Source organism: Anticarsia gemmatalis, chromosome 13, assembly GCF_050436995.1.
Source record: "Anticarsia gemmatalis isolate Benzon Research Colony breed Stoneville strain chromosome 13, ilAntGemm2 primary, whole genome shotgun sequence".
NCBI lineage: Eukaryota > Metazoa > Arthropoda > Insecta > Lepidoptera > Erebidae > Anticarsia > Anticarsia gemmatalis.
In genome coordinates, this window is record NC_134757.1 from 10,420,644 (window position 1) to 10,448,473 (window position 27,830).

Genomic DNA, 27,830 nt, shown 5'->3' on the forward strand with positions numbered 1-27,830 from the left:
TTTGAAACACGATGCACATTGCAACCTTTGCTATTTTCCCATTTGAAATATTCAATACGACCTTCACCTGTATTGCTATCTTTTTCTTTTCCTTCCAATTGTGTGAAATGCAATGTGTTTGATCAGCCATGGTCATGTTAAGAATTCTTTGATAAATATTCGCATACAAATTCTAGGTTATACGGTCATTTTAGGCCAGTGTAGGTATTTAAAAAATAAATAAGAATTGTTTATGTTCTAAAAATTAAATTTTTGTCTGTGCCTATTTCTAGAAACATAAATATTTTAGTCTAATTTAGCTTTAAAGTTCATATTTATAATTATTTATTGTTATTTTCATTCACACGTTGGCGTATGTTACGACATCGTAAATATATATTTAGAATTACTTCTCCAGGATGATATTCTATTTATATTTTTGGCAATGACATTTAGTTAGGTTAGGATGCCAAATCCACGGCTTGGGGTTCCCCGTCTACGGACGCGCGGGGCGAGGAAGTGGAAGATTGGTTGGCGGCCACGGGTCTTGTTGTCCTGAACCGGGGTGCCGTGCACACGTGCGTGCGCTGGCGGGGTGGGTCCATAGTCGACCTCACATTCGCCAGCCCCGCACTTGCGTCTCGTGTCCAGTCCTGGAGGGTCCTCGAGGGGGTTGAGACACTATCTGACCACAAGTACATTAGGTTCAGCATCTCCCCGGTCACCTCGAGGGCCTTGCATACCCAGGAAACCCCGGTTGAAGTAGGACCGCGCTGGTCCCTGAAGCGCCTCGATAAAGATTTATTTATAGAAGCCTCCATCGTTGACGCCTGGACTTCGCAGGCGTCGGGAGAACAGCCCACCAACGTGGAGGCGGAAGCGGACAGGCTCCGGGCAGACATGACCCGCGTCTGTGATGTAGCGATGCCCCGCGTCCGGTTCTGTCCCGGACGGCGGAAGGTTTATTGGTGGTCGGCGGAAATCGCGCAAATGCGCCAAAATTGTACAGCGGCTCGCCGCCGCTACCAGCGCTTCCGCAGGAGGCATCGCCGACCCCCAGACGCGGAGTCACAAGAGGCGGAGCTGTACGAGAGGTACAGAGCGGCGAAGAAGGCCCTGTCAACTGAAATCGGCAGGGCCAAAACCGCCGCCTGGGGCACTCTCCTGGAGACGTTAAACATTGATCCATGGGGGCGCCCATATCGTTGGGTCAGGGGCAAACTTCGCCCATGGGCCCCCCCGCTAACCCAGAGTCTCCAGCCCCAGGTGGTCGAGAACGTGGTGTCCGCTCTGTTTCCTTCCAGGGCGGCACACATCCCGCCGCCAATGGCTCCGCCGGGCGAGACGCCGACGACGACGATAGAGGAGGAGGAGGAAGAAATTCCCCCGGTGACCCGGGTAGACCTGAGGGTGGCGGTGCAACGCCTCGCGGCAAAGAACACCGCCCCAGGGCCCGACGGCATTCCTGGCCGAGCGTGGGTCCTGGCTCGCGAGGCCCTCGAGCCCCGACTGTTAGGGCTCTTTAACGCGTGCATAGAAAGGGGCGAGTTCCCGGCGCTCTGGAAGACCGGGAAGCTCGTCCTGTTGAAGAAGGAGGGGCGCCCCGCGGACTCGCCGTCCGCGTACCGGCCCATTGTGTTGCTAGACGAGGTGGGCAAGCTCTTCGAGCGCATACTTGCAGACCGCCTCGTCACGCACCTAAGTTGTGTAGGGCCGGACCTAGCGGACCAACAATTCGGGTTCCGCAAAGGGCGCTCCACGATTGACGCGATCGCGCGCGTTAGGGCCCTGGCGGAGGACGCAGTAGCCCAGGGAGAGGTCGTCTTGGCGGTGTCACTCGACATCGCCAACGCCTTCAACACCCTCCCCTGGAACAGCATACGAGTGGCACTCGAATATCACCGAGTGCCACCCTACCTCCGCCGTATCATCGGGGCTTATTTGGAGGAAAGATCGATTATCTACCCGGGTCAAAATGGCTGGTCACGCCAAGTGGTGTGTTGTGGGGTTCCACAGGGGTCGGTTCTAGGCCCTCTCCTGTGGAACATTGGTTATAATTACGTTCTGCGCGGTGCGCTCCCGCCGGGCGTCGGTATATTCTGCTATGCCGACGACACACTGGTTACAGCCCGGGGGAAGACGCACCGCGACGCGGAGGTGCTGGCCACAGCTGGGGTCGCACAGGTCGTCGCTCGCATCCGGCGGCTGGGTCTGGAGGTGGCACTTGAAAAGTCGGAGGCCCTATTTTTCCATGGGCCCCGACGCCGCCCGCCTCCAGGATCCAGCATCATCGTAGGCGGAGTCCACATCGGCATTGCATCGTCGATGAAGTACCTTGGTCTAACTCTCGACGGCCGATGGGACTTCACAGCCCATTTCAGTCGGCTGGCCCCCAGACTCGTAGGTGCGGCGGGCGCTCTTTCACGCCTGCTGCCGAACCTCGGGGGGCCAAACAACACTTGTCGACGGCTGTACGCCGGGATCGTGCGGTCAATGGCCCTATATGGCTCACCCATTTGGGCCAATGCCCTGTCGGCCAAAAACATCGCCGCGCTGCGACGTCCGCAGCGCGTGATGGCCGTCAGGGCCGTGAGAGGCTACCGCACGATCTCATTCGAAGCGGCGTGCCTACTGGCCGGAACGCCGCCGTGGGACCTGGACGCGAAGGCCCTCGCGTCACTCTATACATGGCGCGAGGAGGCCAAAGGCGGAGGATCACTGCCAGCGCCTCAAGAAGTGGAGGCGCGGAGAGCAGAGCTCCGCCAAGATGTCCTGGCGGCGTGGAAGCGGCGACTGGAGAACCCCAGCGCCGGCCTCGTTACCATCGAGGCCGTGCGGCCGGCGGTCACGGAGTGGCTGGAGAGAGGGCACGGCGCGCTCACTTATCGGCTGACGCAGGTCTTGACCGGACACGGTTGTTTCGGCAAGTACCTGTGTCGCATAGGCCGTGAGCAGACGCCCAGGTGCCACCATTGTGGTGACTGCCCCGACACGGCGCTGCATACGCTGGCACACTGCCAGGCGTGGTCGTCGCAGCGCCGTCAATTGACCGGGGTAGTCGGGAGCGACCTCTCGTTCTCGGCCGTGGTTCTGTCCATGGTCGGGAGCGAGGCAGCGTGGTCGGCCGTCGCCTCGTTCTGCGAGGAAGTTATATCCGCAAAAGAGGCGGCGGAACGGGAGCGGGAAATCAACGCTCCCCTCCCTTCCCGCGCAAGACGCACTGGGCGTCGTAGGCGCCGGGATGATCTCCGGCCCCCGTGACGCGGACCTGTGGGCGGCGGAGGCGGAACGCTCCGTCGCCTGGACAGGGAACAGGTCCGAGAGGTGGGGAGTGCGCTGTGTGTTCCTGGCACACCCCCTTGAAGTGGAGAGCTAGGGGGGGGCAATCCTCGTGCCTGCCCCCGCTCGAAGCTCGAAGTAGGGCCCGCATACAAAGCGAGCCGTCACCGGCTGGGACGCGGAGTATCCGATCGGAGGTACCGCGTCCTGGCCACGTTATGGTGACCGCAGAAGGAACACCGTCAGGTTTTTAGTCGGTATGCCCAAGTCAGCCGGAACGCCTTGCCGGCGGGAGAGCCCGACAGACCCCCGCTTTCCTCCCTGGGGCGGGACATGCAGTAATGCATTTTCCTGACGAAAAAAAAAAAAAAAAAAAAAAAAAAAAAAAAAAAAAAAGGTTAGCCAAACTCATACAGCTTTAAACCTACATATTACACAACTTCACAAATGTACTACAGATTATCTATCTACCTTCCCTCATTTTATTTGTACAGTCAATAATAACGCAAGAACCCAAGAGGTGTTATTTTTTAATTGACAACAACCGGGACGAACTTTTTACTTGCCCTCCGAAGCACGGAGACGCTCAGTTCAAATACCACTATGCGGCCTCCCTTCTATAGAATGACCGCAGGTCGTTTGCCGACCGACTGAGTGCAACTTGCTATATTTATTTGTTATGCCCATCAATAACGTGTGTATGTTTGTTATTTCAGTGTGAACGTGGGTTGCGGTCCGGCGGAGGAGCGCGTGCTGCTGACGGGGCTGCACGCCGTCGCAGACATATATTGCGAGTGCTGCAAGACCATGCTCGGCTGGAAATATGTTAGTGACACCCTTATTTACCACCTTTTCTATCTTTCTCGCTCTCTTCCTAGCTATTTATTTATTTATTTATTTATTTATTTAGGACAACCAACAAGGCATACACCAGGAAGCATGCATAATACGATACATTCATAAAAACTTAAACTAGGTGTTGCCTCAATTAAAGGCTGCCACGGCATGCAAAGTAATAAAATATTACAAAAGATCAAAGCAGATCGTGAATACAGATTTATATGTCCGATAAGGTAGTAGGATTAGCCTTCTTAAAGTTTCTGCCGTCCTATGTCTTTATTATATTTGTTAATATCTGCTCCATGGCCAGCGTGGTGGACTCTTACTCCTCCCTCGTTTGGGCGGAGATCTTTGCCCTGCAGTGGGACAGTAATGGGTTAAAAAAAACCCTTGTTTAAAGATAAAAATGATAAAAAAACAGTTAAGTCTATCTTGATAGAAAAAGCAGTAGTGCAGTTTTCTAGGCAAGCCTAGATGTCTTAGCTTTTTCTATAATAATCTAGAACACTCATAATCTTCTGTATAACATAATAAATACCAATACGTTAACGCGATGTGTCTGCAGTACATTAGTAAAGAATTCTCTAGAAGCGGTCAATGTTGATATTTTCAAGGCAAACCGTTGATGCAATAGCAATTTGTCTCATTCAGCCAATATTCATACTGTTTATCCAATTCTCAAATATTACCTTCATAGTGTCACATGAACGTTTGAAATATTTCTGTTATACTAACTGATGCACGTAGTTTTGTTCGTAAAAAGACGATTGTGGTTTAGGTATTTACTTATAGCTTACTATTCTGATTCAACAAGTGTTTATTTTCATATAGTTCTAAAGCTTTATAGTCCCTTCACTGCATGTATGGCGCGTCAATAGCGTATGACTTTCGCGCAAAAGTCTTGGATTCGAATCTTGGACCCTACAAATAATCTCCCACTTAGTGGCCGGTTTCAATGCAACTAGCAAAAGTCGCCGAATATCAGGGTGACTTTAACTTTGTTATCCCGGTCAATCACTGACCCCCGGTTTCTGAGGTACATTTAGCGGTAGTTTATGAAATGTAGTACCCAGAAACCGGGCATAAGAAATTCTCAAGAAAAACGACGAGAATGTTTGTTTATTCAGGCGCGGGAAACAAACCCGATATTGCGCAACAGCCACATACTGACGCGTTATATAGGCAGTCAAAGTGTATTTTCTAATGACGCGATTAACAAAAGTAAAACTACCATCAAGGGTCTAAGCCTATGACCCACTGATAGCGATATCAATTAACGTCAAATGACCCTTCGTGACCGCTGATAGTAGCGACCTTCCTATAACCGTAGTGTTAGACCATATCGTACGATGGAGACTATGACGTCATTTGCTTGTATGTTTGATAACTTCTTAGACAAGATTATCGGATTTTACGACGTAGTACCCGTGTCTGGTTGTCTTGTATGACAAGATGTGTGGATGTGAATGAAGCAGGTATTAACCCGGCGGGTTTTCCGGACGAAAAAAAAAAGGGTTTGTAGGGATCGTACGAAGTGATGTTCTTAAGTCTTGTCGTAGGTAGAGACCTACCCCCATGGGATAAAGGCCTTTTTGATAGATAGTCTTATTTATTTGAAGTGCGAAAGTTTTGTGTTATATATTTGGTTAGTAGTAAAGAAATAGCACGTTTCAAAAGTCTCTAACTCAATAGGTTCCGATGTTTTACTGTCCGTCAGTCGGTCAGACGCTTAATGTAGATCTTATTATGTCGACTAGAAAACCATTTACTTGTCGTTAAAAAAATTGCAATACTTATATTATGTTGGACCAAGGGAATTAATTCAATAAAAAATTCTGGAAGCAACTTTTTGTACCCCTCTACCCAACGTATTTGTTCCTCAAACTGGTCGCTATAAAATTTGCATTACCATTGACGTCCAAACGGCGAGATTTATTTCAATAGACATCAACTCACCCTTTTACCTTTAGTGTAAGATAACTTTATTTATTCTTTCAAATGGCACGTGCTAGTCAAATTAAACTTGAGCTTTTTTTAACACTTTTTTGAAGCCAGAGACACCCTTACTTTTTGCACAGAATAAATAATATGTCCATATTATGTTTTTCAAGTTTCTTTAACCATATAGAAATGTTAATACTTGCTCCCTTTGTATCTAGTTTTGGACAAAGACATTCCCGCCTTGACTTCTATTTAAGTCACCCTTTCGTTTAGCACTTTGAGACGTGTCTCGGCACCTCTTTGGTGTAATATCACTTATTGAAATGTGTATGTTTGTGTTGTTCCAGGAGCACGCGTTCGAATCAAGTCAGAAATACAAAGAGGGCAAGTTCATAATAGAACTGGCTCACATGGTGAAGGAGAACGGGTGGGACTAGGCGCGCGGTCAGGCCCCGGCGGGCCGCGCGCCGACCCCGCAGTGACCAGGCCTGGCCTGACTGGACTACAGTGCTGTTGTGATACGATTGGTGGTCGGAGCCACGCCCCGCGACATTCACTCAACGAAGCGTCAATTACCCACAAACACCTGATAATATGCACCACGAGTGTTCCTTTTCGGCCATCCCCGGGCCCTAACCGGCCGGCGACGATGAACCCCCGCCGCGAGCTCGAGCCTTCGTGATGACGTGTCCGGCGAGTCTCGCGCTCGCCTCCCACCAGCCCCGCGTCACGACACAGTCTCGCATGACGTCACAGTCTCTCGTGACGTCACAGCTCGTGTGACGTCACAGCTACACCGCGCCGCCGCGCCGCTCGCTCGCGCCGGACAACATATTATTTTTGTGACATTAACTAATTACTATTGGGAGGTCCGGCGGAGCGCGCGGCGCGGACTATATGGACTGTGGCGGACTATGACGGACTGTGACGGACAGTGGCGGACTACGGCGGACAGTGACACAGTCCCACACACAGTCCCGCACACTCCGCACGAGGAGGATATCGCCTTATGTGCTCTTTTACTTTAATCGGCTTCAGCGCTTCGGCACCGCCAGTCAACGTAATGTTATATTGTTATAAATGTAAGTAATCGATCTCAACCGCCCCACGTAAGGGGCTATGGGCTTAGAATTTATTATTAATTTTTAAAACGATTAGTTCGCCGCCGCGCTCGGAGGGGGGAGGGGGGCGCGGCGGTCGCGTCGTGAGTTGTCTTAGTTTTTATATTATGTAGCTACGTATGTACTGTACTGAGAGAACACTAATACTTTCTCTTGTCCCTTTTAACCTGTGATAAGTATGTTAGTAATAGAAATTTTTGAATTTCTTGAACGTATTCTTTCAAGAAGTTGCTCAGATAACGTCAGTTGTATGTTCCTAATGATTTCAGCTGTACAATTTGCTTTTTATTTTGTTTTTTTTTTGTGAGGAACCTAGTCGAAACTGTAATGTGTTGTGGGAAGATGATTTCCATTTTATTTTTATTTTGCGCCTGATTTAGTGATTTTTAGTTTATAATTGTGACAATTTTTCGACTATTCCTCGTATTTTATCTTTGGATATTCAACGGAATTTGTTTTTTCCAAATTATATTTTTTGTTTGTGTTTAGTTGATAGCCGGGAATGTGAGTTCTGAGCTCATTTTATATGAAAGTGGCGAGTTAGCTATCGGACAGTTTTATTATTCATTTATTGTTTCCATTTAAAATGTAATGAATTAGATATCTACATGTACCCGTATATTTTATCTTAATCCATGGTACTTCATTTATAATTGTATAAAGTATATCATTGTAAGAAATTGCATGAGCTTGGATTACATACGATGTCTGTGGATGGATCGAAGAGTCATACGCACTGATAATTTCCCGAATAATCGTTATATATCGATAATCTGACGTCCGACTTCAAATAGTGTTGTATTGGAGTAATTTTTGTATGTATGTACGCAATGACTTGCCGTCGCATTCAGTTTAAAAGCTCACTAACACGGTTTAATATGAGATACACTTGAACTTGAAGAAGAACAAAACTGAATAAACTAACTGGCCTAACAAAACTTGTTATAATTATTAATTAAATAGCCAACTTTTTCTTATCGCGAATATGAAAAAAAGCTGAATAACACTTTTCTTCTGTATGCAGCTATTTTTAAACTAACGTTACCAATGTGTTTAGGCCCTAAAAACTTTTGTTACCATCATGAAAAAAATAGAATGTGTTGCCATTAATGACGCGACATTTTTTTTGTAAAATTATAAAGTTGGTAATCTTAAATTAAATCAAATTTAGTGAGTTTTTAAACTACCAGTTGAATATCAAGAGCGTTGATAACTGCCACTAGTGTATACTCTGTATAATACATTAATATAATACAAATTCTAAGTGAACGCTCGTTCGTACGAAATATATATGTTTCTGGACAGATTTATTGGAAAATTTTATTTATAATGTACTTTATGTATAAGTACATTCTTATTTTATTTAAAAATTTTATTTATACAGAAAATATCGTTTAATAAAAATGACGCGTATTTTATACTATATTACTTTCTACACCTGGTTGTAAAAAACTGTGATTATGTTTATGTCAAATGAAATCGCTCATTACACTTTTTCATTGCTTATAATTTTTGTCAGTCGCAGAGAAAACCTATATATGAACAAACTGCGCCAAAGTTGGCTTGACACACTGTCTATTCATCGACCAATTAGTGCAAATTACTGTTTAAAAGTAACTTACTTTATATTCCTTTGAAAACATAGGTAGCAGTTTTATCGTAGGTGTAGATTTAACTATAGTAAAGAACTCGTCACTTTTTATTTTACGAATATTTATTTGTTTTATTTTAATGACCATTCTAAAGCTACCATTGGTAGTTTTTCCATGGCTGCCTAAATAACATCGTTATCACTAAATATGTCCAGAACTATCTTAACGTGAGAAGATTCTTTTGTTAATCAAATCAGAAAACTGTTTTGATTGGCAGAAGATTTTGTCATTAAAAGTACTGTTTGGTTGGAAACTATGGTCGCAGAAACTAAACAAATAGCACAATAGGAACGCTACAAAATGCAATAAACTAAAATATACTGCCCATACTATGCAGGGTTAAGCATTACTTATGTCATTAGAAAGAGATGACGCTATACATTCTACATAGCTGCATCCCTGTCTTTCAATAACGCACTAATCCGTACTATATATCTTGCCGTACTAGCTGCTCATAGTACGACCTAAAGTTGAGTAATCAAAAATAATAATTTAAAAGTTTCTGTAACTACGATTTCTACCAAACAGAACTTTTATAATAACACATACTTATTTTTACAAATAAAATACATAATTTAGATGGCTACATTAGATTTTCAGATTTGATTTTAGAATGTAAGAGGACATTCTAATATCATAGACAAAAGACGTATTTGTGAAGTTAGTTGTAGTTGCGAATAGACTAAACAATCCGAAACATCAATGTATCGATATTTTTTGTACAATTAATATTAATATGTGTGCTAGGTGTTTTAGTACAGCTGAATGTAATTTCTATGTTCTATATTCTTGTAAAATCATGATGCACTACGGAAATCTATTCTCACGTGGATCAACAGCCTTATCTGTATGCAGACAAAGTCGCAATTCAAATGTTAAGAGTATGTTAGTCTTGAAACGAAGTGTTCCGAAGTGCATTATGATTTCAAAGTTTCGAATAACATTAATTTTATGTCCACTATATTTAATTACCACAAAATTTGTTGCCATGCACTCACTTGAATTACAAAATGACAATAACTTAGGAAAGGTCTATATTTTTTCAAATAAGTATCTAACTTTTTAGAACAAATGATGTTTTAATATTCTACTCTTACTGGCTGTGAACTTTATCGTATTTTATTTGTCAATGTATTGTATAGTATTTTTCAAAATTGACATTGTATGTAGGTAGGTACTTAAGTTATTTTCATTGTGTAATTCAAGGATATCCTTCAACTTTCTTAAGTTTGGCATGGCAACCTACTATAAAAAGTCCAGTTTTAACCAACTTAACAAAAGCAGGTTCTGTATTTCAACCGTCATCTTGTGCCTAACAAGATCTTTCTAACAGATACGTCTTTTCAAAAAACATATTCAGCGTAAAAGTAAGGTCAAACGATAATGCATTAAAAGTTCACAATATTGTCTATTTAATGTAATCGTGTTGTTATCATTAGGGTTTAATGTTAAGATTTTGATGCACAATGTTCAATGAAAATATAAAGAGGCTGAATGGTAGAGGATAGATAAAAACCCCATTTGTATAAAGACAAAATACGACGGACAGAGTGTGGTCTATGGTGATGTGTAGATTATAATATCGGTTTATACAATCTGTGACATTATCTGTGTTTTGAACTCTTGTAAGTTATAATATATTTTGAAGTACAGCTTACATGGGTATCTTCGATAATAGGGGTCTTTTGGGTGTTCAAAAATCCGTATTCACGGTTTTTAACAGCCAAATTCATTAATCAGTCATTTTCATAATTGTTCTTCAATTCATTATGCTCATTGATAGGCACTATTGAAAAGATACCCATGTTCCATCTAAAAGTAAACTGTATACGAAATTCTTACGTTCGTTTAATGAAAATCAAAAAATATCAATAGCAAAAATACAAACTGCCTTTTATGTTTAATGCTAAATGTTGTAGATGAAAAAATAACTCATTAACTGTAAAATTAATTTAATATTAACAAGGCAGTGGCGTTATATTTAAATATCTACATTTATGATACTAAAAATTTTAGTGATATGGAGAGTTATTAGGCCTCAAACAAAATGTCAGTTACGATATCTCGAGCGCCCAAAAATACCTGTCTCATTTGTTTTAAAGTTCGAGGAATCGTAACTCACATTTGAATAGAGACTTGACTAGACCTAGATATATCGATACTGTGGAATACCGAATGTCGATAGACACGACTAATTCTAACAAATAAAAAATGCTTTAAAACCAGTCGTATCTATCGGCATCGTCAGATGTTTAGTTTTATACAGAGTGACGTAATATTTTCATCATGAACATTATGCAACACGATAAACGAAACTTATCGACATTGTCACAGTAGTATAGATTAACACTCTTAGACCCACAAAATAATGTATTCTTTGACGCAATTCGACATGAAACAGAAAAAAATATTTAAAAAAATATATCTTGATAATAGTGAGAGGGAAATTTAAAAAAAGATGCTAGATTTCTGTGAGGCGTAATTAAAAGTATTTTTCTACTTGATTGTTAGGGATGCTATTAGATATTTTTGGACCATTGTTAAGATAAAACACTATGATCAGTATTCGTGGAGTGAAGATAAGAATTGATGTTAGTTTTTGTGGTTGTTGGTCGAAGTGATTGTTGTTGTCGAGAATAGAAAAAAAACGCTTTCTAGCTCTAAAACAATGCACCCATTCACTTTACCGTGTTGTTTTGTGGCTTCTAATATTTCGTACTACTAATGAAACATAATTGTCAGTCACTGACTGTATTGTAATTGCATTTTCACTGACCGATCACATCGTCATTACGATTATAGTCATGTCGATCTTTTTACATCTCTCGTAAACTATATGAGTTGACAAAAATCCGCTCAGTGGTCCCAAAACATCAATAATGATATAAAATTGAGAATATTACGATCATAATAGATAATAATTAGTGTAAGATTAATATTAGAAGCCCAAAAACATAAAGGTCTTGGAGTGTTAACTGATGACCAAGATGTATGAACAGCGTATTATAAAATGGTGCATTTCATTAAGTATGTGTACATTTCGCATATTTTTAAGGTATCCCGAGTAGTTGTTTACCAAGAAACCGCTTAATATTTTTGTATTTTCCTAGTATGTAATGATGCATTATAAAAAAAAACGTTCGTGGTGTCTTTCTAAAGATTGTACGCATTATGCTATAGATGAGTAAACATATTTGGTTGAAATAATAAGTGCGTAATAAAACACATTTTCGTATTAAAATTTTGTATTTTTATTTCGTAACTGGGTTATCTACCTACGAGCCTTTACAATGCCGATTTTCCGTCACCAGGTGACTGTACTCAAAGAATAATGATTTGACGATCCATACGTTATTACGCCTTATTACCTGTACCTATCAAAATTCTTCCTTGAATTAAACTTATCTGACGACGGAAAATCCATACCTGCTCTATCTGAATAAATCATAGTTTTCTTTCTTACATTGCAAGTAATTCCAACATCACATATCTACTATAAAGTAGGTATGTCTCCTCTATCTCTTTTCAAAATTAAGTTACACATAATCATGGTATTAGAATAAATAAGATCTTTTGAAATAGTAGGTACACCTACTAATATTACAATCACAATAAATAAAAGCAAACTCATAAAAAGTATTTAAAAATCAATATAAAACTCAAAAGTTCATTAACAACATTATAATTCTTCATAAATAATCAACATCTTTTCAGAAATACAGAATGTCTTACTTCATTATACATTCACTTTACAAAAGGACGTAAGAATCAATCAAATGTTAGAATAAATTAACTATTTAATTAATTACTAAAATAGATCAGTCTTAGTACAAAAAATGTCTACAAGTCGCATAGCTCGTCTCAACACAGACAAGTTTTACAGCAATACATTAGAAATACAACAAAAATTGTACTTTTTAGCTATAGACTAGCTGTTTAAATATAATGTTTTCAGTTTCAATCATCCGACGGCAGCCAATTGAAATAAAATATGATAAATAGGAACAATAGCCTTTCAAGTTCATGAACAAAAAAAAATTGCTTCAGTTTAGAAAAGAAGTTCATACGACAGTATTTTCAGTACGTATACATAAGTGTTTTGACGTACACTAACAAAATGTACAACATCGAGATTAATTATACAACCTAACTCTTCTCACTTTCCCTTTAACATAAGTTTCCAACGGGGGCGTAAGTGCTCATTCACGTTGACTCGCGGGCGCGGTCGCGAAATATCAAACATATGGCGTAGTTCCCAAGTGTTCACGTACAAACCCTACGCGCGGTCTAAGTAGCGGGCGAGCTAGCGGTGTCGCGCGCGGCCCGCGTGGCGCGCTCGCGGCAATATCAAACGCGTGAAGATGTTCGTGTGTGTTCACGTCGAACTAGCGGTGGCGGGCGCGCTCCACTCGCGATGTCAAGTAAGATCAACCAGTTTGAGCCAAACGCCCGCCTGGCGGCCAACGTGAACAAGCACTTACCGTCCCCCTTCTGAGCGTTAGAGCCTTGAGGGCCGGGGGCAGTGGCGGGTCCAAAGAGAAATATAAATTTGGTACAATTATTCCAACAAGGGGTCCTCAACTTCCAATATCAAATTATCATCAGAACGCACCATTCTGTCCACAATCTCTCCATTCTCTATATAAATCACATTACTCATATTCTCAGGCGCTTTTCGTACAAACTGCACAAAATCTGTAATCTTCATATGTTCTATTAAATCACTTTTATTTAGTTGTTCATTCGGTATGTCTGTATAGACTTGTTTTTCAGGTGTGTCTGTATTTTCATAGATGTTACTTAGCCTGAACATCTCTTCTGGGTCGTAAGGCGGCTCGTAGTCAATGTCGTTCTCAGATTTTAGTATTATTTTGGATTGTTTTATTTCTGATTCCGTCATCGTTGGTAAGGATTTGAAGAACATCTGAAATAAATACATGTTTTTACTGTTATTTATAATAACGGTATTATTTGCATTTAAAAGACAACTCCCGCATTAGGAATTGCTTTTATGCCGCAGAGGCTTTTAGAAATACAAACAACAGATACAAAGTACAATCAGACCCGAAACAACAATTAGTGGATCAGAAGAATGGCGTATGAACACATCAAACTTGAATTAGACCTCATCTCTATAAATAAAGGGCCAATTTAAGGGTGTTATGAAATATAACTAACTTACCTTGCGTGTTATAATAGACATTCCATGTGCTCTTTTCATATGGGCTTTGAGTAACGACATACGAGGGTACCTGAAAGATAAAGTAAAGTAATTTTAAAACTATTTTCATATATCAGACTCAATCACGCCAAAACTACTGAACATAATTTTTTTTTTTTAAATTTGATGAAATTTGGAGCATAGAATCACATAGGTATTATAGACCGGCTTAACACATGATAAGGAGAAGTGGCGAGCAGAAGTTAGTGATATATTCTTGTCTTTACCTCTTAGGGCATATCTGGCAAGCACAAGGCGGTGGAAGATTGCGATGTACTCTGTTCACGTGCAACATTAGCGCTGACTTCTGCGCGAATCTACGAGTACATTCGTTGCAACCGTGTTTACGCATCGCTGGAACAAACACAACATATATTATAGTTACATTTATAAAAACCGTTCAAGTCTCTTGAAAAAATCTGACTAGCTCTGATAAGGCAGTTTACTAAAAATGACTGCCTTTGTATAACAGACAATAAGGTACGCATCTTCTGCCGTGTAGAGATCTTGGGTTCGAATCCCGAGTCGGTCCAAAAAGTTGTATCACACTGAACACTATATACGGATAGAATAGAGTGTATCTGTGTATTATGTACACACTTGGACACTATCAACAATGTCCTGTTAGCCGGGTTGAAGGAAAGTGGCCGAGCATCGGTTGGGAGGTTAATTATGAGATCCACATCTATACTAATCTATACTAATATTTTAAAGCTGAAAAGTTTGTTTGTTTGTTTGTTTGTTTGAACGCGCTAATCTCAGGAACTACTGGTCCGATTTGAAAAATTCTTTCAGTGTTAGATAGCCCATTTATCGAGCAAGGTTATAGGCTATATATCATCACGCTACGACCAGCAGGAGCAGAGTACCAGCAAAAAATGTAACAAAAACGGGGAAAAATTACACCCATTCTCTCTTATGTGACGCAAGCGAAATTGCGCGGGTCAGCTAGTATAATATGATATCATCTAGTTGACACCAACACATGCAACAACAATATAAAAAATTCTCAACTTTATATGTCAGTCTTACTTACGTTTATGTGTGTCCATATGTGAAACTAACGCGGCTTTGATCTTAAATGATCGACTGCAGTGGTCACATATGAACTGGATGTCAGTGTGCTTCTTAGTGTGACGCTGTAACATATAATAATCATGTTAAGTATTATGTTAATTAACAAATATATAGGTATATTTGGAAAACTGTCAAATGGGTAATCTAAATGCAAACGACGCAAATCTTGTACTTTAGTAACCAACAAACTGATATTATTTTAGATAAATTTACAACCAGGCTTAGAACAGATGCTTCTAATCATTCAAATATTTATCTTGGATGGAATTCGAACCCACAAGACATGCCACGCGGTGCTATTAATATTAATCCATACTAATATTATAAATGCGAAAGTAACTCTGTCTGTCTGTCTGTTACTCAATCACGCCTAAACTACTGAACCAATTTGCATGAAATTTGGTATGGAGATATTTTGATACCTGAGAAAGGACATAGGCTATATATCATCTCGCTACGACCAAAAGGAGCAGGTTACCAGTAAAAAATGTTACAGAAACGGAGAAAATTTTCACCCATTCTCTAATTGGACGCAAGCGAAGTTGCGCGGGTCAGCTAGTTGACATATAATGCTTTAATAGAAACATACGGAGAGCGCAGAATACGAGGTGTAAGCGCAAGGGCACGCGTGACAGCGGTAAGGTCTCTCGCCGCGGTGCAGGTTCTCGTGGGACTGCAGGTTACTGCGCGTCATGAACACCGCCGAGCACAGCTGACACGGGAACCTGTAACGACTGGATACACACACTGATTTAATATAAACAAGTCTTTTATTATCCTAAACTTTTATATATAATTCATTTGATATTGCAGTCCAAATTATAGTCCAAAAAAATTAAAGCCCTCTTCTGATTAAGTATTTGTATGTACATATTATACTCAACAGCGTAAGTATAGGTAAATAAATTTTCGCCATTTCCAATGTTAATCCCATGTAATAGGGGACGAACTTATTGCACGCACCCAAATGTGGGTTACTATTTAGAAAATCATCAAAAATGTAATACAACTTTGAATATCCAGTAGTTCTTTTCCCAACCTGTGAGTCGAACCTGGGGGGCTATTACGTATCTCAGTTGTCAAACATTTGACAGCCACTATGCTGTACATTGTTTTCTCTCTTAGAATATAGTGATTAACACGTAACATCAAAGCAGCAATGTATTTTATAGTGACCATCAATTTGACGTACACTAGCTGTCAACTGAGATACGTGATAAGCCCGCTGGAACCTGTTATCAGCAGTCATGTATACCACACACAGGTAGTTATATAATATTTAATAATTATTTCTATACCTGGCCTTGTCTGCCTTGTCGATCTGTTCATAGTGCCTGAGAAACGGTCGGCTCCTTCCCTTGCGGCCCACACACGCGGCGCGCGCCTTCAACACGACCGTAGCGTCGGGCGCCACGCAACGCTTCTCGTGCTTGTATAAGTTTGTTGTACTGAAAACAATAAACAATGGGTTATAAAACATTCAGTTGAGCGATTTTGTAGTCTTCTTTTAACGCCTAGCGAGTTTTTGACATTAAAAAATATTTGAAAGGTGTTTTACACTTAAGTTAGTTGATAGTCACCATATATCCTAGGTATTATATATTATATCTCTAGGTATTTTTCTTCCTTCCTAAGTCATGTTCAGACAGCAAGGAACAGAAATCATCTTAGCCTAATTGAATATATTTTCTTATGGCATAATAAGACCACCTGAGAACTTGGAAGGTCTGGGATATAAATATGTCTAACAGTTTCAATGATATTAAGGTTAAGAGAAATACAACATCAACAATATTAGATCTCTTTTAAACATACGTAGATAATAAAAGAAGTTACCTTCTAAAATCCACACCGCAAGCATAGCACACTAAGTACCTCTGCCCGTGCTTCTCTTGATAGTGCCGTCGAGCAGCTGGTATTGTGTCCGATAATGACCCACATAGTACACACCTGTGTCAATACAATATAATTTATATTTTTATGATATTGGATATAAACATGATATGCTATGGTATTGAAATACTTAATGCAATAATGTGTCTATACATATTAAATAAACATCGTGAAGCATGTGTAATAGGCAAATAGATGCAACATTTTTTACAAGACACAGCTCTCAGACTACAGCTATTTTGCAGTAGGCTATGATTAACTTATATACGTAGGTAATTAGATTAACTTATATACGTAGGTATATAAGTTAATCTAATTAATTATTAATGAGGTTAAAGACTGGATTACTGATTCAGGCAAAATCCTATAGGATTTTTCTAATTTATCTATACTTATATTATAAAGCTGAAGAGTTTGTTGTTTGTTTGAACGCGCTAATCTCAGGAACTACGGGTGCCATTTGAAAAAATCTTGCAGTGTTTGATAGCCCATTTATCGAGGAAGGCTATATATTATCACCCTACAGCCATTAGGAGCAGAGTAACAGTAAAAAATGTTACAAAAACGGGGAAATTATGACTCATTCTCTCTTAAGTGAAGCAAGCAAAGTTGAGCGGGTCAGCTAGTATTTGAATATTTCTCAATAGTGTTCCAGAGCTCAGTAGTGTTTGTTATATTGTGGGACACAGCTGTATAATACAGATAACTTTGTTCTACTCACTCAAACATAATCCCATTCATAATATAATAGTCTCTTGGAGGTGGAGGTGGCTTCACACTCCTCATAATCTGTTCCAAAGTATTAATAAGCAATTCTTCATCTTCCCTCAATTCCACATACTCCTGTCTAAGTTCCGCAACAAATGACCTCCGTTGCCATGGCTTTAGCATAGAAAAGCGGTGTTTATTGGCCATGTGCCTTTCAGAATCTTCATACTTGATGTTCTCCTCGTAATACTGTTGGTACTCCTCATCAGGACTGTACTCCTGGCTGGTGTCAAAGTTTGTAACATTATCATCATTGCACTCAGATTTAATATTTTCGGTTTTGATCACTTTCTGAAATTATGATGGTAACGGTTTGTTAAGTATAATCAAGTGTTAAATTGTGTATGCTGAATTTTACAGTCTAGAATAAGAATTAATTGGAGTTTTGAAATTCATATTGTGCAAAATTAATTAGAAACAATGATTTTAAATCAAAAAGCTACAGCTTAATCAGAAATACCACATCATACTAAAAAAGGGTAAATAAATAACAGAAAATCAAACATCACCTGCAATACTTCATCATCAACATAATCACAATCCTCTTCGTCCGGTGGTTCCAGCTTTACAGCAATGAACTTGCCATGTTTCTCAGCTGTCTCAAAAATATCATTTACAGCACCAAAGTCATCTGAAGAAGTTCCTGGCTCTGTTTTTATCTCAATATGAGAATCCTTGGTTTTCTCGTCATCGTCCACAACAACCAATACAATCATATCATCTTCAGCCGCCATACCTCAATCCATCCAATATCGATCACTACAACCTGAAAACAAACTATTACACTCACTAATTTAAACATTTCAATACAAAATTATTAAAAATAATTTATTTGAAAATAATTTTGACAACCCCAGACAACCGCCATGACAATTTTTTTTAGAAAACATAACAAAGCAAAGGTCTTGTAATATTAAACCTTGTATAGCAAATTCTTGCAAAATCACTCAAAAATGTAATACAGAGAATTACGATGTTCTATCATAAATAACATATGTATTTTCGAACTTAAATACTACATTCACAGCGTAAAATAAATAATAATGGGATAGAAATATACCTGGATTCCACTACGCAACTCAACTTTATTCCTTTGCCTGATCTGGCATCGCAGATTAAAAATATTGCCCAGTAACAAATGTATCAATTTAGGACTTCCATGTAAATTGTATTCTTGCATCATATAAGAAGGGGAAAAAATAACGCGAGTTTAATAATTTAACATTGTATTTTAATTTGTATAAGACAATAAATATTAGCAGAGTGAAATTTAGAACCGAAAGCAAAAGGCCTTTGCTATATTTAATTACTGACAACGCCTTTCATTGAGCGTAAATGACAGCTGAGCTCATGACAGGTTTACTGACACTTGACTGACAGCTTGTTGTATTTAATTTAAAGATCATCATCTATTTTCTCATATTTGTCCTAGTTTTGCTAAATATTTAAATAATTATTACCTTTTTAACACATTGAAACGCGTTATATATTCACCCAAAGTGTCAGAAGTTTTACTAGCAGTGTTGAACAAAAGTGGTTATGTATTTTTGCGAGAAAACCTTGAATAATATTTTGGCGCTAAACTAACAAAACATTCATCGGCAATTATTTCGCTGATAAACAACTTAATCATGTCTGCAGTTTCATTTACAGCTTCTTTTTCTCCACATCTGTCAAATAATAGTAGAGTTTTGGCTTTAGAAACAACATTACATCAGGGATTGTCGAATTTCAAAGGTAAACAAAACATACTAAATTTGAAATAATGGTACCCATTTTCGTGTTGTTTGGTTTTTTCCTAATATAATTTAATTATTTTTTTTAAATTAAGCTATAATTATATACTGTGAAGGCACAGAAATTATATATTTAATGCATTTCTTTTCAGAACTACTAATAGATTTGGAGCAACTACACATAGAATCAGATAACTATAAAACGCAATATTTGAAACAAAAAGAACAATGTACCAGGTAAAAAACATTAATAACTTGAGACATTTTAATTTTTTTGCATTTTTTTTTTAATTTATTTTTCTTGTTTTTTATTTTTATCACAGTAAAGCATGTTGTGGTGCTGAGGAACTAAAGAAAGATATTAAATCAAAAGACAATATCATACAATTAGTTGGTAAGGATTTTAGTTTTTTTTAAATATTTTTTGTCTACATTTTTAATCAAAGGCATAAAGCGCCTTAATTAGGGCTGTGGTTGGAGAAATGAAACTGTTGTCTGAAAGTAGTAAAATTTACTCTACATCAATATTTTATTCTAGCATCAGCATTAACCAGATTAAATGAAACAAAAAACTGGAGTTTGCTGGATGAAGTATTTAAAATATTATTTGGAGACACTACACACTACCAGGAGAATAGTAAAAGCAGGGAGGTTTTAACAACTAACTTAAAACAGGAAGAATTTATCAATATTAAAAAAGAATTAGGTTCAAATGAAGACTTGTCTTCTGCCAATGAGTCTATATCAGAGATAGAAGGAACACCTACAGGGCGTACCAGTCCTATAATACAGACTAAAAAGTTGAAGAATTCTATGGTTGCTACTGTAGATAAGAAGAAGTGTCCAGATAATTGGTGAGTATGAAACTATAGCTGTTAGGCTTGCTACAAACATATACACTGGGTGGCAAGATTAAATATGTCATAGTGTAGATAAACCTGATCAACAAAAGTGGAACGATTGAGTTGAGTTGGATTTTTTGTTTAATAAATATGTTCCAAATATGTGTGTACTAAGCCTTAACTTTGTCTTTCTAAGAAGATGGATTTCTGAGCTAAGGTCTGAAAGTCTGATGGACCTTGTGTATCTGCGATGCCATCAGGTACAACCATTATACGTATCCAGTGAATAATTAGCTAGCTTGATGATTCCACACTACATAATCCACTTGATTTGATAGCTTCACTTTTGTAAACTTTTCATTTGAAAATAACTAAGGGATTTAGACTTTAGAAGACACCGAAAATCTTCACATATTTATTATACTTAACAAATTAAATCTTACTTTATACCTAGCAGGCCTACACCAGAGTCAAAAGCACTGAAGCTAACATTTCTTACTCCAACCCGAGGCAAGACAAACAAGTTGAGACAATCAAGACTGAACATAGTAAAGGTGCCGACAAGTAATGTGATTGATATCACTTGTTCACCAGAGTTCAGTGGTGGGAGCAGAGGGAAGAGTGAAACTGAATGTATAGTGCAGGTGAGAACAATTTTACAAGAGAAATATTATGATCAGTAGCGCAATTATCAAAATCTGTGCAAATTATCAACTAACTTCTATGAAAATCTTGTTATCTCTATGGTTTTTTTATTGTTGTAGGAACTATTTTCCGCTATATAGTTATATAAAGTTTAAGTTCTATATAGTTTAACAGTTAAAGCTTAAGTACATGAAAAAGTTATAAATTGTTATTTCTTTCAGCCGTTAATTAAAAAAGAATCAATGGAGAATGATGACACTATTTTGCCTTCACCTACAAGTGGTCCCACAAACTTTACTCTGTAAGTTATTTTATATCCTTATAATTAAATAAGTAACAATTAATATATGAGTAACTAAAATAAAAAACAAAACTAGTAACTAAAACAAATCATTTTTTTAATTTGCAGTTTTAAATCACCAATGAAATTTAAGAAACCATTAAGTTTAAAAACTAAAACAGACAAAGCAGGTAACACTGTAAAAAAGGCTGTTCAAGATTCTGAGAACAAACAAATAAAGGTGGAAAGAGACACAGAAGAAATAAAGAAATGTATTAACAATATCAAAATGAACCACAGTGCAACCTACACACAAGAAGACTCCATTAATATTCTACATCCTGAGAGGTAAATATACATATAGGTATTGCAGTCGGATTCATTGCAGATTCGGAAACCAACTTTGTGTTACAAAACATAATTCGAAATAATGCAACCACAAATCGGTCGCCTGAAATGCCATGAATGGCGCTGTATCTTTGAAATGAAATTCCCCTGAAAACTTTACACTAAAGTTAGATTCTATATAAAATTGGCAAAAGTTACCAAACTCAAAGAAAAGATACATAAGATTGCTAGACTATTAAATAGTTAACTTCCCAAGTTATTGTGCATTGTTATGAGACAATTTTGGAGCAAAAAATTTCATCACACATCAAACTTCTTGTTGATTTCTCCGCAGACTGCCCAAAAACTTCCTGAAAAGTTCTCCACTGAAGCAAGCACATGATGAAACAACATTCTGTGATACACAAGCAAGTGTCTCTTTATTACAGCATGTTGAAAAACTGGATGATGTTCACCAACAGGACAAACCAATCAGGTAAATGAATAATTTATTATGATATTTTTTTTAACCCATTAATTCTTTAAACCATTAAGCTAACTCACAATGTATATCAGTAGGCACATTTTTATGCTATATGCTCCTAACAGGTGGCATATTTTCTAGATAAGTTGCTTATTATTATGTTCTTGGGCTGTTTCGACGCTGCGCGTACAAGACCGCGTAAGAGCAAAACGCGCAAAATTGAAATATCGTGCCTGCGACTCTAACCTTAGAGTCCATATTTAAATTTTTCGCGTTCATTTTACTCATGTATATTTTAATTCCAGTCCCTCAAAGCGTCCGTTGGCCGACAACATAAACTTCACGAATGTTCAAGATGACGACGAACTGCAAGCTAGTATGTCGTTACTACAACGAGATGCTAAAGTATCTAGGATTACCACTGAACAGGTTAAAAGGTAAGGATTAAGACCAGTTTAGCAACTTATAAAGTGTCAGGCAACCTCTCTACTGGCTAAACAACTAGTTAAAATTCCAGCTTGTAAGCTAACTGATTACTTATTCAGAAGTTTTGAAGTAATAATTAATTTAAAATACACTTACATCATGCCTTTGAAGTTAAACCTGCTATTAATTGATATAAGTCTGTTTGAATATTGTCTATTATGACACTATAAATGTTTTTTTTAGAAGAATACCAGAGCCGGTAGAAGTGGATTATGATGATGGGCCTAGAACGCGCGCAGAGAAACGGTTGCTGCCTGGATGGGCTTGCGAGAAATGTGTACAAGTGAGTGATATATATGTTACTGTAAAAGCCCGAACGGTGGTAAATCCTAAGATTTTCCGGTATAACCTAAGATTTACCAACTCGCAATGGTAAAAGTCCGAACAATTCTTTTATTTCGAACTTTTACCTATATTCACTTGATGATGTCGAGATGTCGCCGGAGCCCCGCTTCGCGGGGCTCCTCCTACCGAGTGGTTAAAAAAAAATAACCACGAAGGCTAAGGTGGGAGCTTCGCTTCGCTCGCTCCCACCTTAGCCTTCTAACCTAACCTACCCATGTCGCTGTGCCCAAAACTCCTTCTTTATAACTATGTCACAGTATATAATTATACCGTGAAATAGTTATAAACATAGTTATGAAGGAGGATTTTTTTATATATCGTAACATAGTTTTTAAACTCCGGCTTGTTCGGACTTTTACCATTGAGAGTTGGTAAATCTTAGGTTTTACCGGAAAATCTTAGGATTTGCCACAGTTCGGGCTTTTACAGTAACATATACACAGGTTCAACCTATCGAGTAAAAAATACATAAACCATTTATTAATACAACCCCTGCGCACGTATGAGTGGCAATCCCGTCAATACTAAGCATCTTTAAATTTCTAAGATGGTCTCCGAAAATCTGAGATTTTATAGCAATGAGCCTTCTAGATTCTTCTTCTTCGAAACATAAAATCGTAGTTATTGGATATTGTTTGTTTATAACTGTATTTTATGTTCACGCACACGTATGTCGTATATGAGACGAAATATTCATGGAATTGTGGTTAGCATACTATTCTTTATCATTCACCTACGTTTCGCCATGTCACACGCGCCCTGTTAATATTTTGCCATAAGCCGGGTGCTTTAGCAGACTTCGGAATACTATTGAGAATATTCTAATGTAAACTAGAAAGCCCATTAGCACTTTCCCCGATTCTAGAATCGAAACCGCTCACAACTCAGATCACAGAGGCAGTCATATTTTTTAAGAACTATAGTTAATTTAACATTATTGTTATAGTTCTTCAGTGAGCTATACAAAGATGATCCAGAGATGATGGCCAAGAAGATAAACGAGTGCTCGCACCACCGCGGGGTCAACAACCCCGAGCGGCCGAAGACTCCGCCCCGGTACTGGAACCCAAGGTGGACTGTCCCGGAGAACACTGAAGAGTTTAATAGAAGGAATAATGTATAACATAAGTTTATTTTTAGTTAGAATAATATTACTTTTCTGAAAAGAAATGGCAGTCTTGCGCCTGAAATATTTACTAAGTTCTAATTTAAGTAGGAAGAAATTATTTTAGTTAAGAAGACCTGTGTGCCTTATAAGTGTATCCTGTACCTTCGAAATGTAAATTAGTATCAATATTTGTTCTCTGCTACTTGCTAACTGTTGTGTGGCTGTGTTATAATTATAGCCTTAATTTTAAGTTTTATGTGCCTGAGTCTAGACTTCCGAAGTCTTAAGAATTTAAATATAAACCCACCATATCCCTTTAATTATAATCAAATTTTAATGTAAACAATAAAGATGTGACCTGGGAACAGTGAAATCAAACTACCGTTTGCATTATTTCACAATATTTATTTAGCAAAATTACAATTAAACAACAAATTGCTAACACATAAATCTTAGGCGCAGAGATAAATTGTAGTCTAGATTTCTAACAAACGTCAACATGAAATCAACAATTCACGAAATTAATGTATTGCATTTATTTTCAACGAAATAACCCACGCTTTAACACATCGGCCATTGACATTATGACATTGAAAGAACCGCGGGAAATGAGTTGAAATGATAATGTTTATATTGAGCAGTGACGTCATATAACGGTACTTATCAAAACACCTTTCGCACTTGTATATAATGAAGGAATATTTCATACTAAGCAAAAACTTTTATGTCCTGCTCATTTTGCATAGAAAAGAGGGTGATGGAAATAGTGCTTAGGAGTAAAAAGCTTATTGAAAAGTTGAATAAAAATGTATTTAGTGATAGGAATGTGTAAAGTTAATGAAATTAAATGTAAAAGCTAATCTTAACTCGGCATTTTTCACATGATTGTTATAAAATACCTATCTATGATAGTTTATCAGCCCACTTTGAAATAATCGCGAGTTTTTGCTGGGTAAACGATGTTTGTTACTAATGATAATGTAAGAAACATATTATTTGGAAGAGCTCATTTATGTTCTTAATTAAAAATATGTAGAAGAAAGTGATTTCACAAGAACAAAGTTTAATTAACATACAATTGTTACCTACCTCATTAGTGTTTTATGTTAATGTTAGTCTAATGAAAAGTGTAAATACATTGTCAAAGCATTTTCAATAAGGGTTTTAGCTTTAGTTAGTCACAAAGAAAAGTATATTTGAATGTGATTTTTGTAAAATTTGTAATAAAGGATAAACAACAATCAGTTTTTTAATGAAACTTTGTGTTCAACAAGAATGGAGTTTTAAACACACATACCTACACACAGATTGAGAACCTCCTTTAAAGTTGTAAAAAGCAATTAAAAAGTATTAATAGAAATAGTACACCACACATGAAACCTGTATGCAACCATAAAAGGTCAGATGCAGTTCTTTACTGCACTATCAATGCTAACCACTACTTGTTTGGATAATAAGGTCACATTACCAAATAGAAACATCTAGAACTAATGACTTGAGTGCCCTATAAACTAAATAATGTTAGAAACAAACTGTGAATGCAGATTGTTAAGAAAGAAATGCATAGGTGTATGTAAAGGTAGGTTAGTATGCAGTGTGATTCACTGCACTGTGTGCCAAGGAGTTAAAATAACATGACTTGCTAAATATAATGAGTGGGCAGAAAGGTGAAGAAAACAATCATTTGGAGAACACCTTTTATTATCTCAATAAAACAGAATATTATAATTTTTCACTAGCTTATGTTAAAAAAGGAAATGTAAAATCAAAATTAAGGATTAGTATATTTAAAATGCGTAATTTTTGTAGTAGGTAGGTGTCAAGGGACACAATGAGCCTTGCAACATGAGGCACTGGGGTGCAGCAATTCCCCATTTTCTAGACTATCTTTTTTTACATTTTTTTTAAACATTTTCTGTAATTATCTATTTCACTTACAACATTGTGGTACAAATAATGCAATTTTGAATTCATTCAAAAAATAGTTCCATTTACAAATGTTTCAACTGAAAATTTATGGTTACTTTGATATACATTATTGTTTTTAATGCTACAACAAATTTACATAGGTCTATGAGAGTTTCTTAGCTTTCTGGTAGAGTGTATCAACAACCTTACTCATGTGATGGATCGTCTCCAGGACAGTCTCGTACGTCTTCTCCAAGGGGGACTCGTCAAACACAATTAGTACACCTTCACCTTGATCAAGGATGCCATTGAGCTTCTTGTCAAGAATCATCTGGGAGAGTTTCTTCTCAACTTGAATAACTGGCAGACGGATACAACGAGCTACATGGTCAACCTGCACACGCATGTAGGGCTCCACAATACGACACAAATTTTGCTCTAACATAGTGTCATACAAAGCTCCCAAGTGAGCTCTTACAACTGCATCTTCTTCCAGTTCACGTTTATAAGTTTTCAGTGCTGCTTGGAAGTCAGCCAGAGACCTTTTGTGGGAAGCTGTGGCCACTGCTCTCATGGCCTCTAGTTCCTTACCAGCATATTTGAGAGCAGCCTTACTGCTACAAACTGATCCCACTTCTTCAGCATTGTTTAACATGATCTTAGACAGCAACATGTATTTCAAAGCTGTTAGAGCTTTGGGGCTGTCAGCACCATCATAACCTTCAAATGCCTCATAGAAATATGAGTAAGCAGTTTTGAAATCACGTTCATCAGCTGCATGGAGTATGCCTGACTGCAGGTCAAGTGCAGCCTGCATTTTAGGTGGACAGTAGATAGCATTGGCAGTGGTTCTAGCTGACGTCAGTGAGGCACGGGCTTTAGGTAGATTGCTAAGTGCATGATAAGTTTTACTTTCTAAAAGTAGCACTTCCACTAATAAGTTTTTGTCATCTAACTTTTTGAGTTCTCTGAGCAGTGCGGTGGCGAGGTCTAAGGCTTCTGTGTACATACCAGTGTCGAAGTACAAAGCGATCAGTCTCGCCTCCAGGGACTGTCGCAGAAACGTACGCCGCTCTTCCTTGGCCCATTCTATGCACTCTTTACACAACTGGACCTCGATGCCGATGCCTGCTTCCAAGTCGAGGAAGAAATCCACGAGAGAACGCACCAGTTTCGCTGCCTTCGCTTTGCTTATCAGACTTAGGAACGGTCTTGTCGCTTTGATCAGTTCCGCTAATTCCTTAGCTTTTCCTTCTTTCTTGTACTTCTCGCCAAGGTTTAGGATACCCTGTTCCTTGGCCCTTATATTTTCTTCATCATCTTCGGGCACCTCGCCAGTGCTAACCATTTTGTCGGTCATGCGTACGTCCTCGTCTCTGTTCGACGACGAGACGCGTGATCTCTCGAATAACATCGCTCCGGCCATGTTGTGTATATTTATATGCTTACACTAAAAAACGTAGATAAACAGTAAAATAGCACTACAACGGACACACTTTTTCTTTGTAATTTTGTATAATCGCAAAGTCATCGACGACCTCCTCAGAAACAAATCGTAGACGCGTACAGAGTTGCCAGTTCTAACACCAATAATATTTCAGTTATGGTAGAAATTAAATAATTTTGACTAAAGTGTGTTTTATACATTCATTAATATTTACCATTCATAGAAATAAATAACAGCCTAATGATTGTCGAACAACTTTTTATAAAGCCAAACGATCTCTTTAGTACATACCGACTAAAACAAGAAATAATGCCATATAACCATAGTTTAATGTGTCACAAAAAAACAAAATAAATGTTTTTACTAACATTTTATATCAGTATCTGTCAAAAAATTTATTTCAAATATTTTTAGTTCCGTAGTGGTTTTATATTTTTATTAACAATGCAAC

General features: G+C 38.4%; 4 protein-coding genes across 17 annotated transcripts in view; 2 read left to right on the plus strand and 2 right to left on the minus strand.

The window, feature by feature from the left end:
* Positions 1-12,053, plus strand: part of Ypel (Yippee-like) — a 164,867-nt gene extending 152,814 nt beyond the window's left edge. For all 8 annotated transcript variants that reach the window (XM_076122089.1, XM_076122094.1, XM_076122092.1 and 5 more), the window contains 2 exons: positions 3,975-4,083; positions 6,387-12,053. In XM_076122089.1, the coding sequence (XP_075978204.1) occupies positions 3,975-4,083; positions 6,387-6,476 (199 nt within the window). In that variant the 3' untranslated portion in view covers positions 6,477-12,053. The remainder of the gene's footprint in view (positions 1-3,974; positions 4,084-6,386) is intronic.
* LOC142977944 (uncharacterized) lies at positions 12,040-18,881 on the minus strand. Of its 6 annotated transcripts, none has more exons than XM_076122085.1 (10): positions 18,832-18,881; positions 18,281-18,548; positions 17,725-18,062; positions 16,947-17,060; positions 16,409-16,558; positions 15,700-15,844; positions 15,070-15,172; positions 14,261-14,387; positions 13,995-14,064; positions 12,040-13,736 (listed from the first exon to the last, which is right to left on the minus strand). In XM_076122085.1, the coding sequence occupies exons 2-10, from the start codon at positions 18,503-18,505 to the stop codon at positions 13,371-13,373; spliced, it is 1,638 nt and encodes a 545-aa protein (XP_075978200.1). In that variant the 5' UTR covers positions 18,506-18,548; positions 18,832-18,881; the 3' UTR covers positions 12,040-13,370. The 6 variants fall into 6 exon arrangements, with proteins under 6 accessions (XP_075978200.1, XP_075978201.1, XP_075978203.1 ...); XM_076122086.1 differs by having other exon boundaries at positions 18,281-18,537; positions 18,832-18,867; XM_076122088.1 differs by lacking the exon at positions 18,832-18,881 and adding an exon at positions 18,691-18,804 and having other exon boundaries at positions 18,281-18,537.
* Positions 18,882-19,120: 239 nt separating this feature from the next.
* LOC142977494 (uncharacterized) lies at positions 19,121-25,257 on the plus strand. 2 transcript variants are annotated; one of them, XM_076121397.1, is made up of 11 exons: positions 19,121-19,508; positions 19,660-19,744; positions 19,831-19,901; positions 20,046-20,361; positions 20,804-20,993; positions 21,216-21,295; positions 21,404-21,622; positions 21,957-22,097; positions 22,391-22,522; positions 22,755-22,854; positions 23,863-25,257. In XM_076121397.1, the coding sequence occupies exons 1-11, from the start codon at positions 19,403-19,405 to the stop codon at positions 24,037-24,039; spliced, it is 1,617 nt and encodes a 538-aa protein (XP_075977512.1). In that variant the 5' UTR covers positions 19,121-19,402; the 3' UTR covers positions 24,040-25,257. The 2 variants fall into 2 exon arrangements, with proteins under 2 accessions (XP_075977512.1, XP_075977513.1); XM_076121398.1 differs by having other exon boundaries at positions 20,807-20,993.
* Positions 25,258-25,707: 450 nt separating this feature from the next.
* Positions 25,708-27,510, minus strand: Rpn6 (regulatory particle non-ATPase 6). The gene has a single exon (XM_076121399.1). The coding sequence runs from the start codon at positions 27,356-27,358 to the stop codon at positions 26,096-26,098; it is 1,263 nt and encodes a 420-aa protein (XP_075977514.1). The 5' UTR covers positions 27,359-27,510; the 3' UTR covers positions 25,708-26,095.
* Positions 27,511-27,830: the final 320 nt, after the last annotated feature.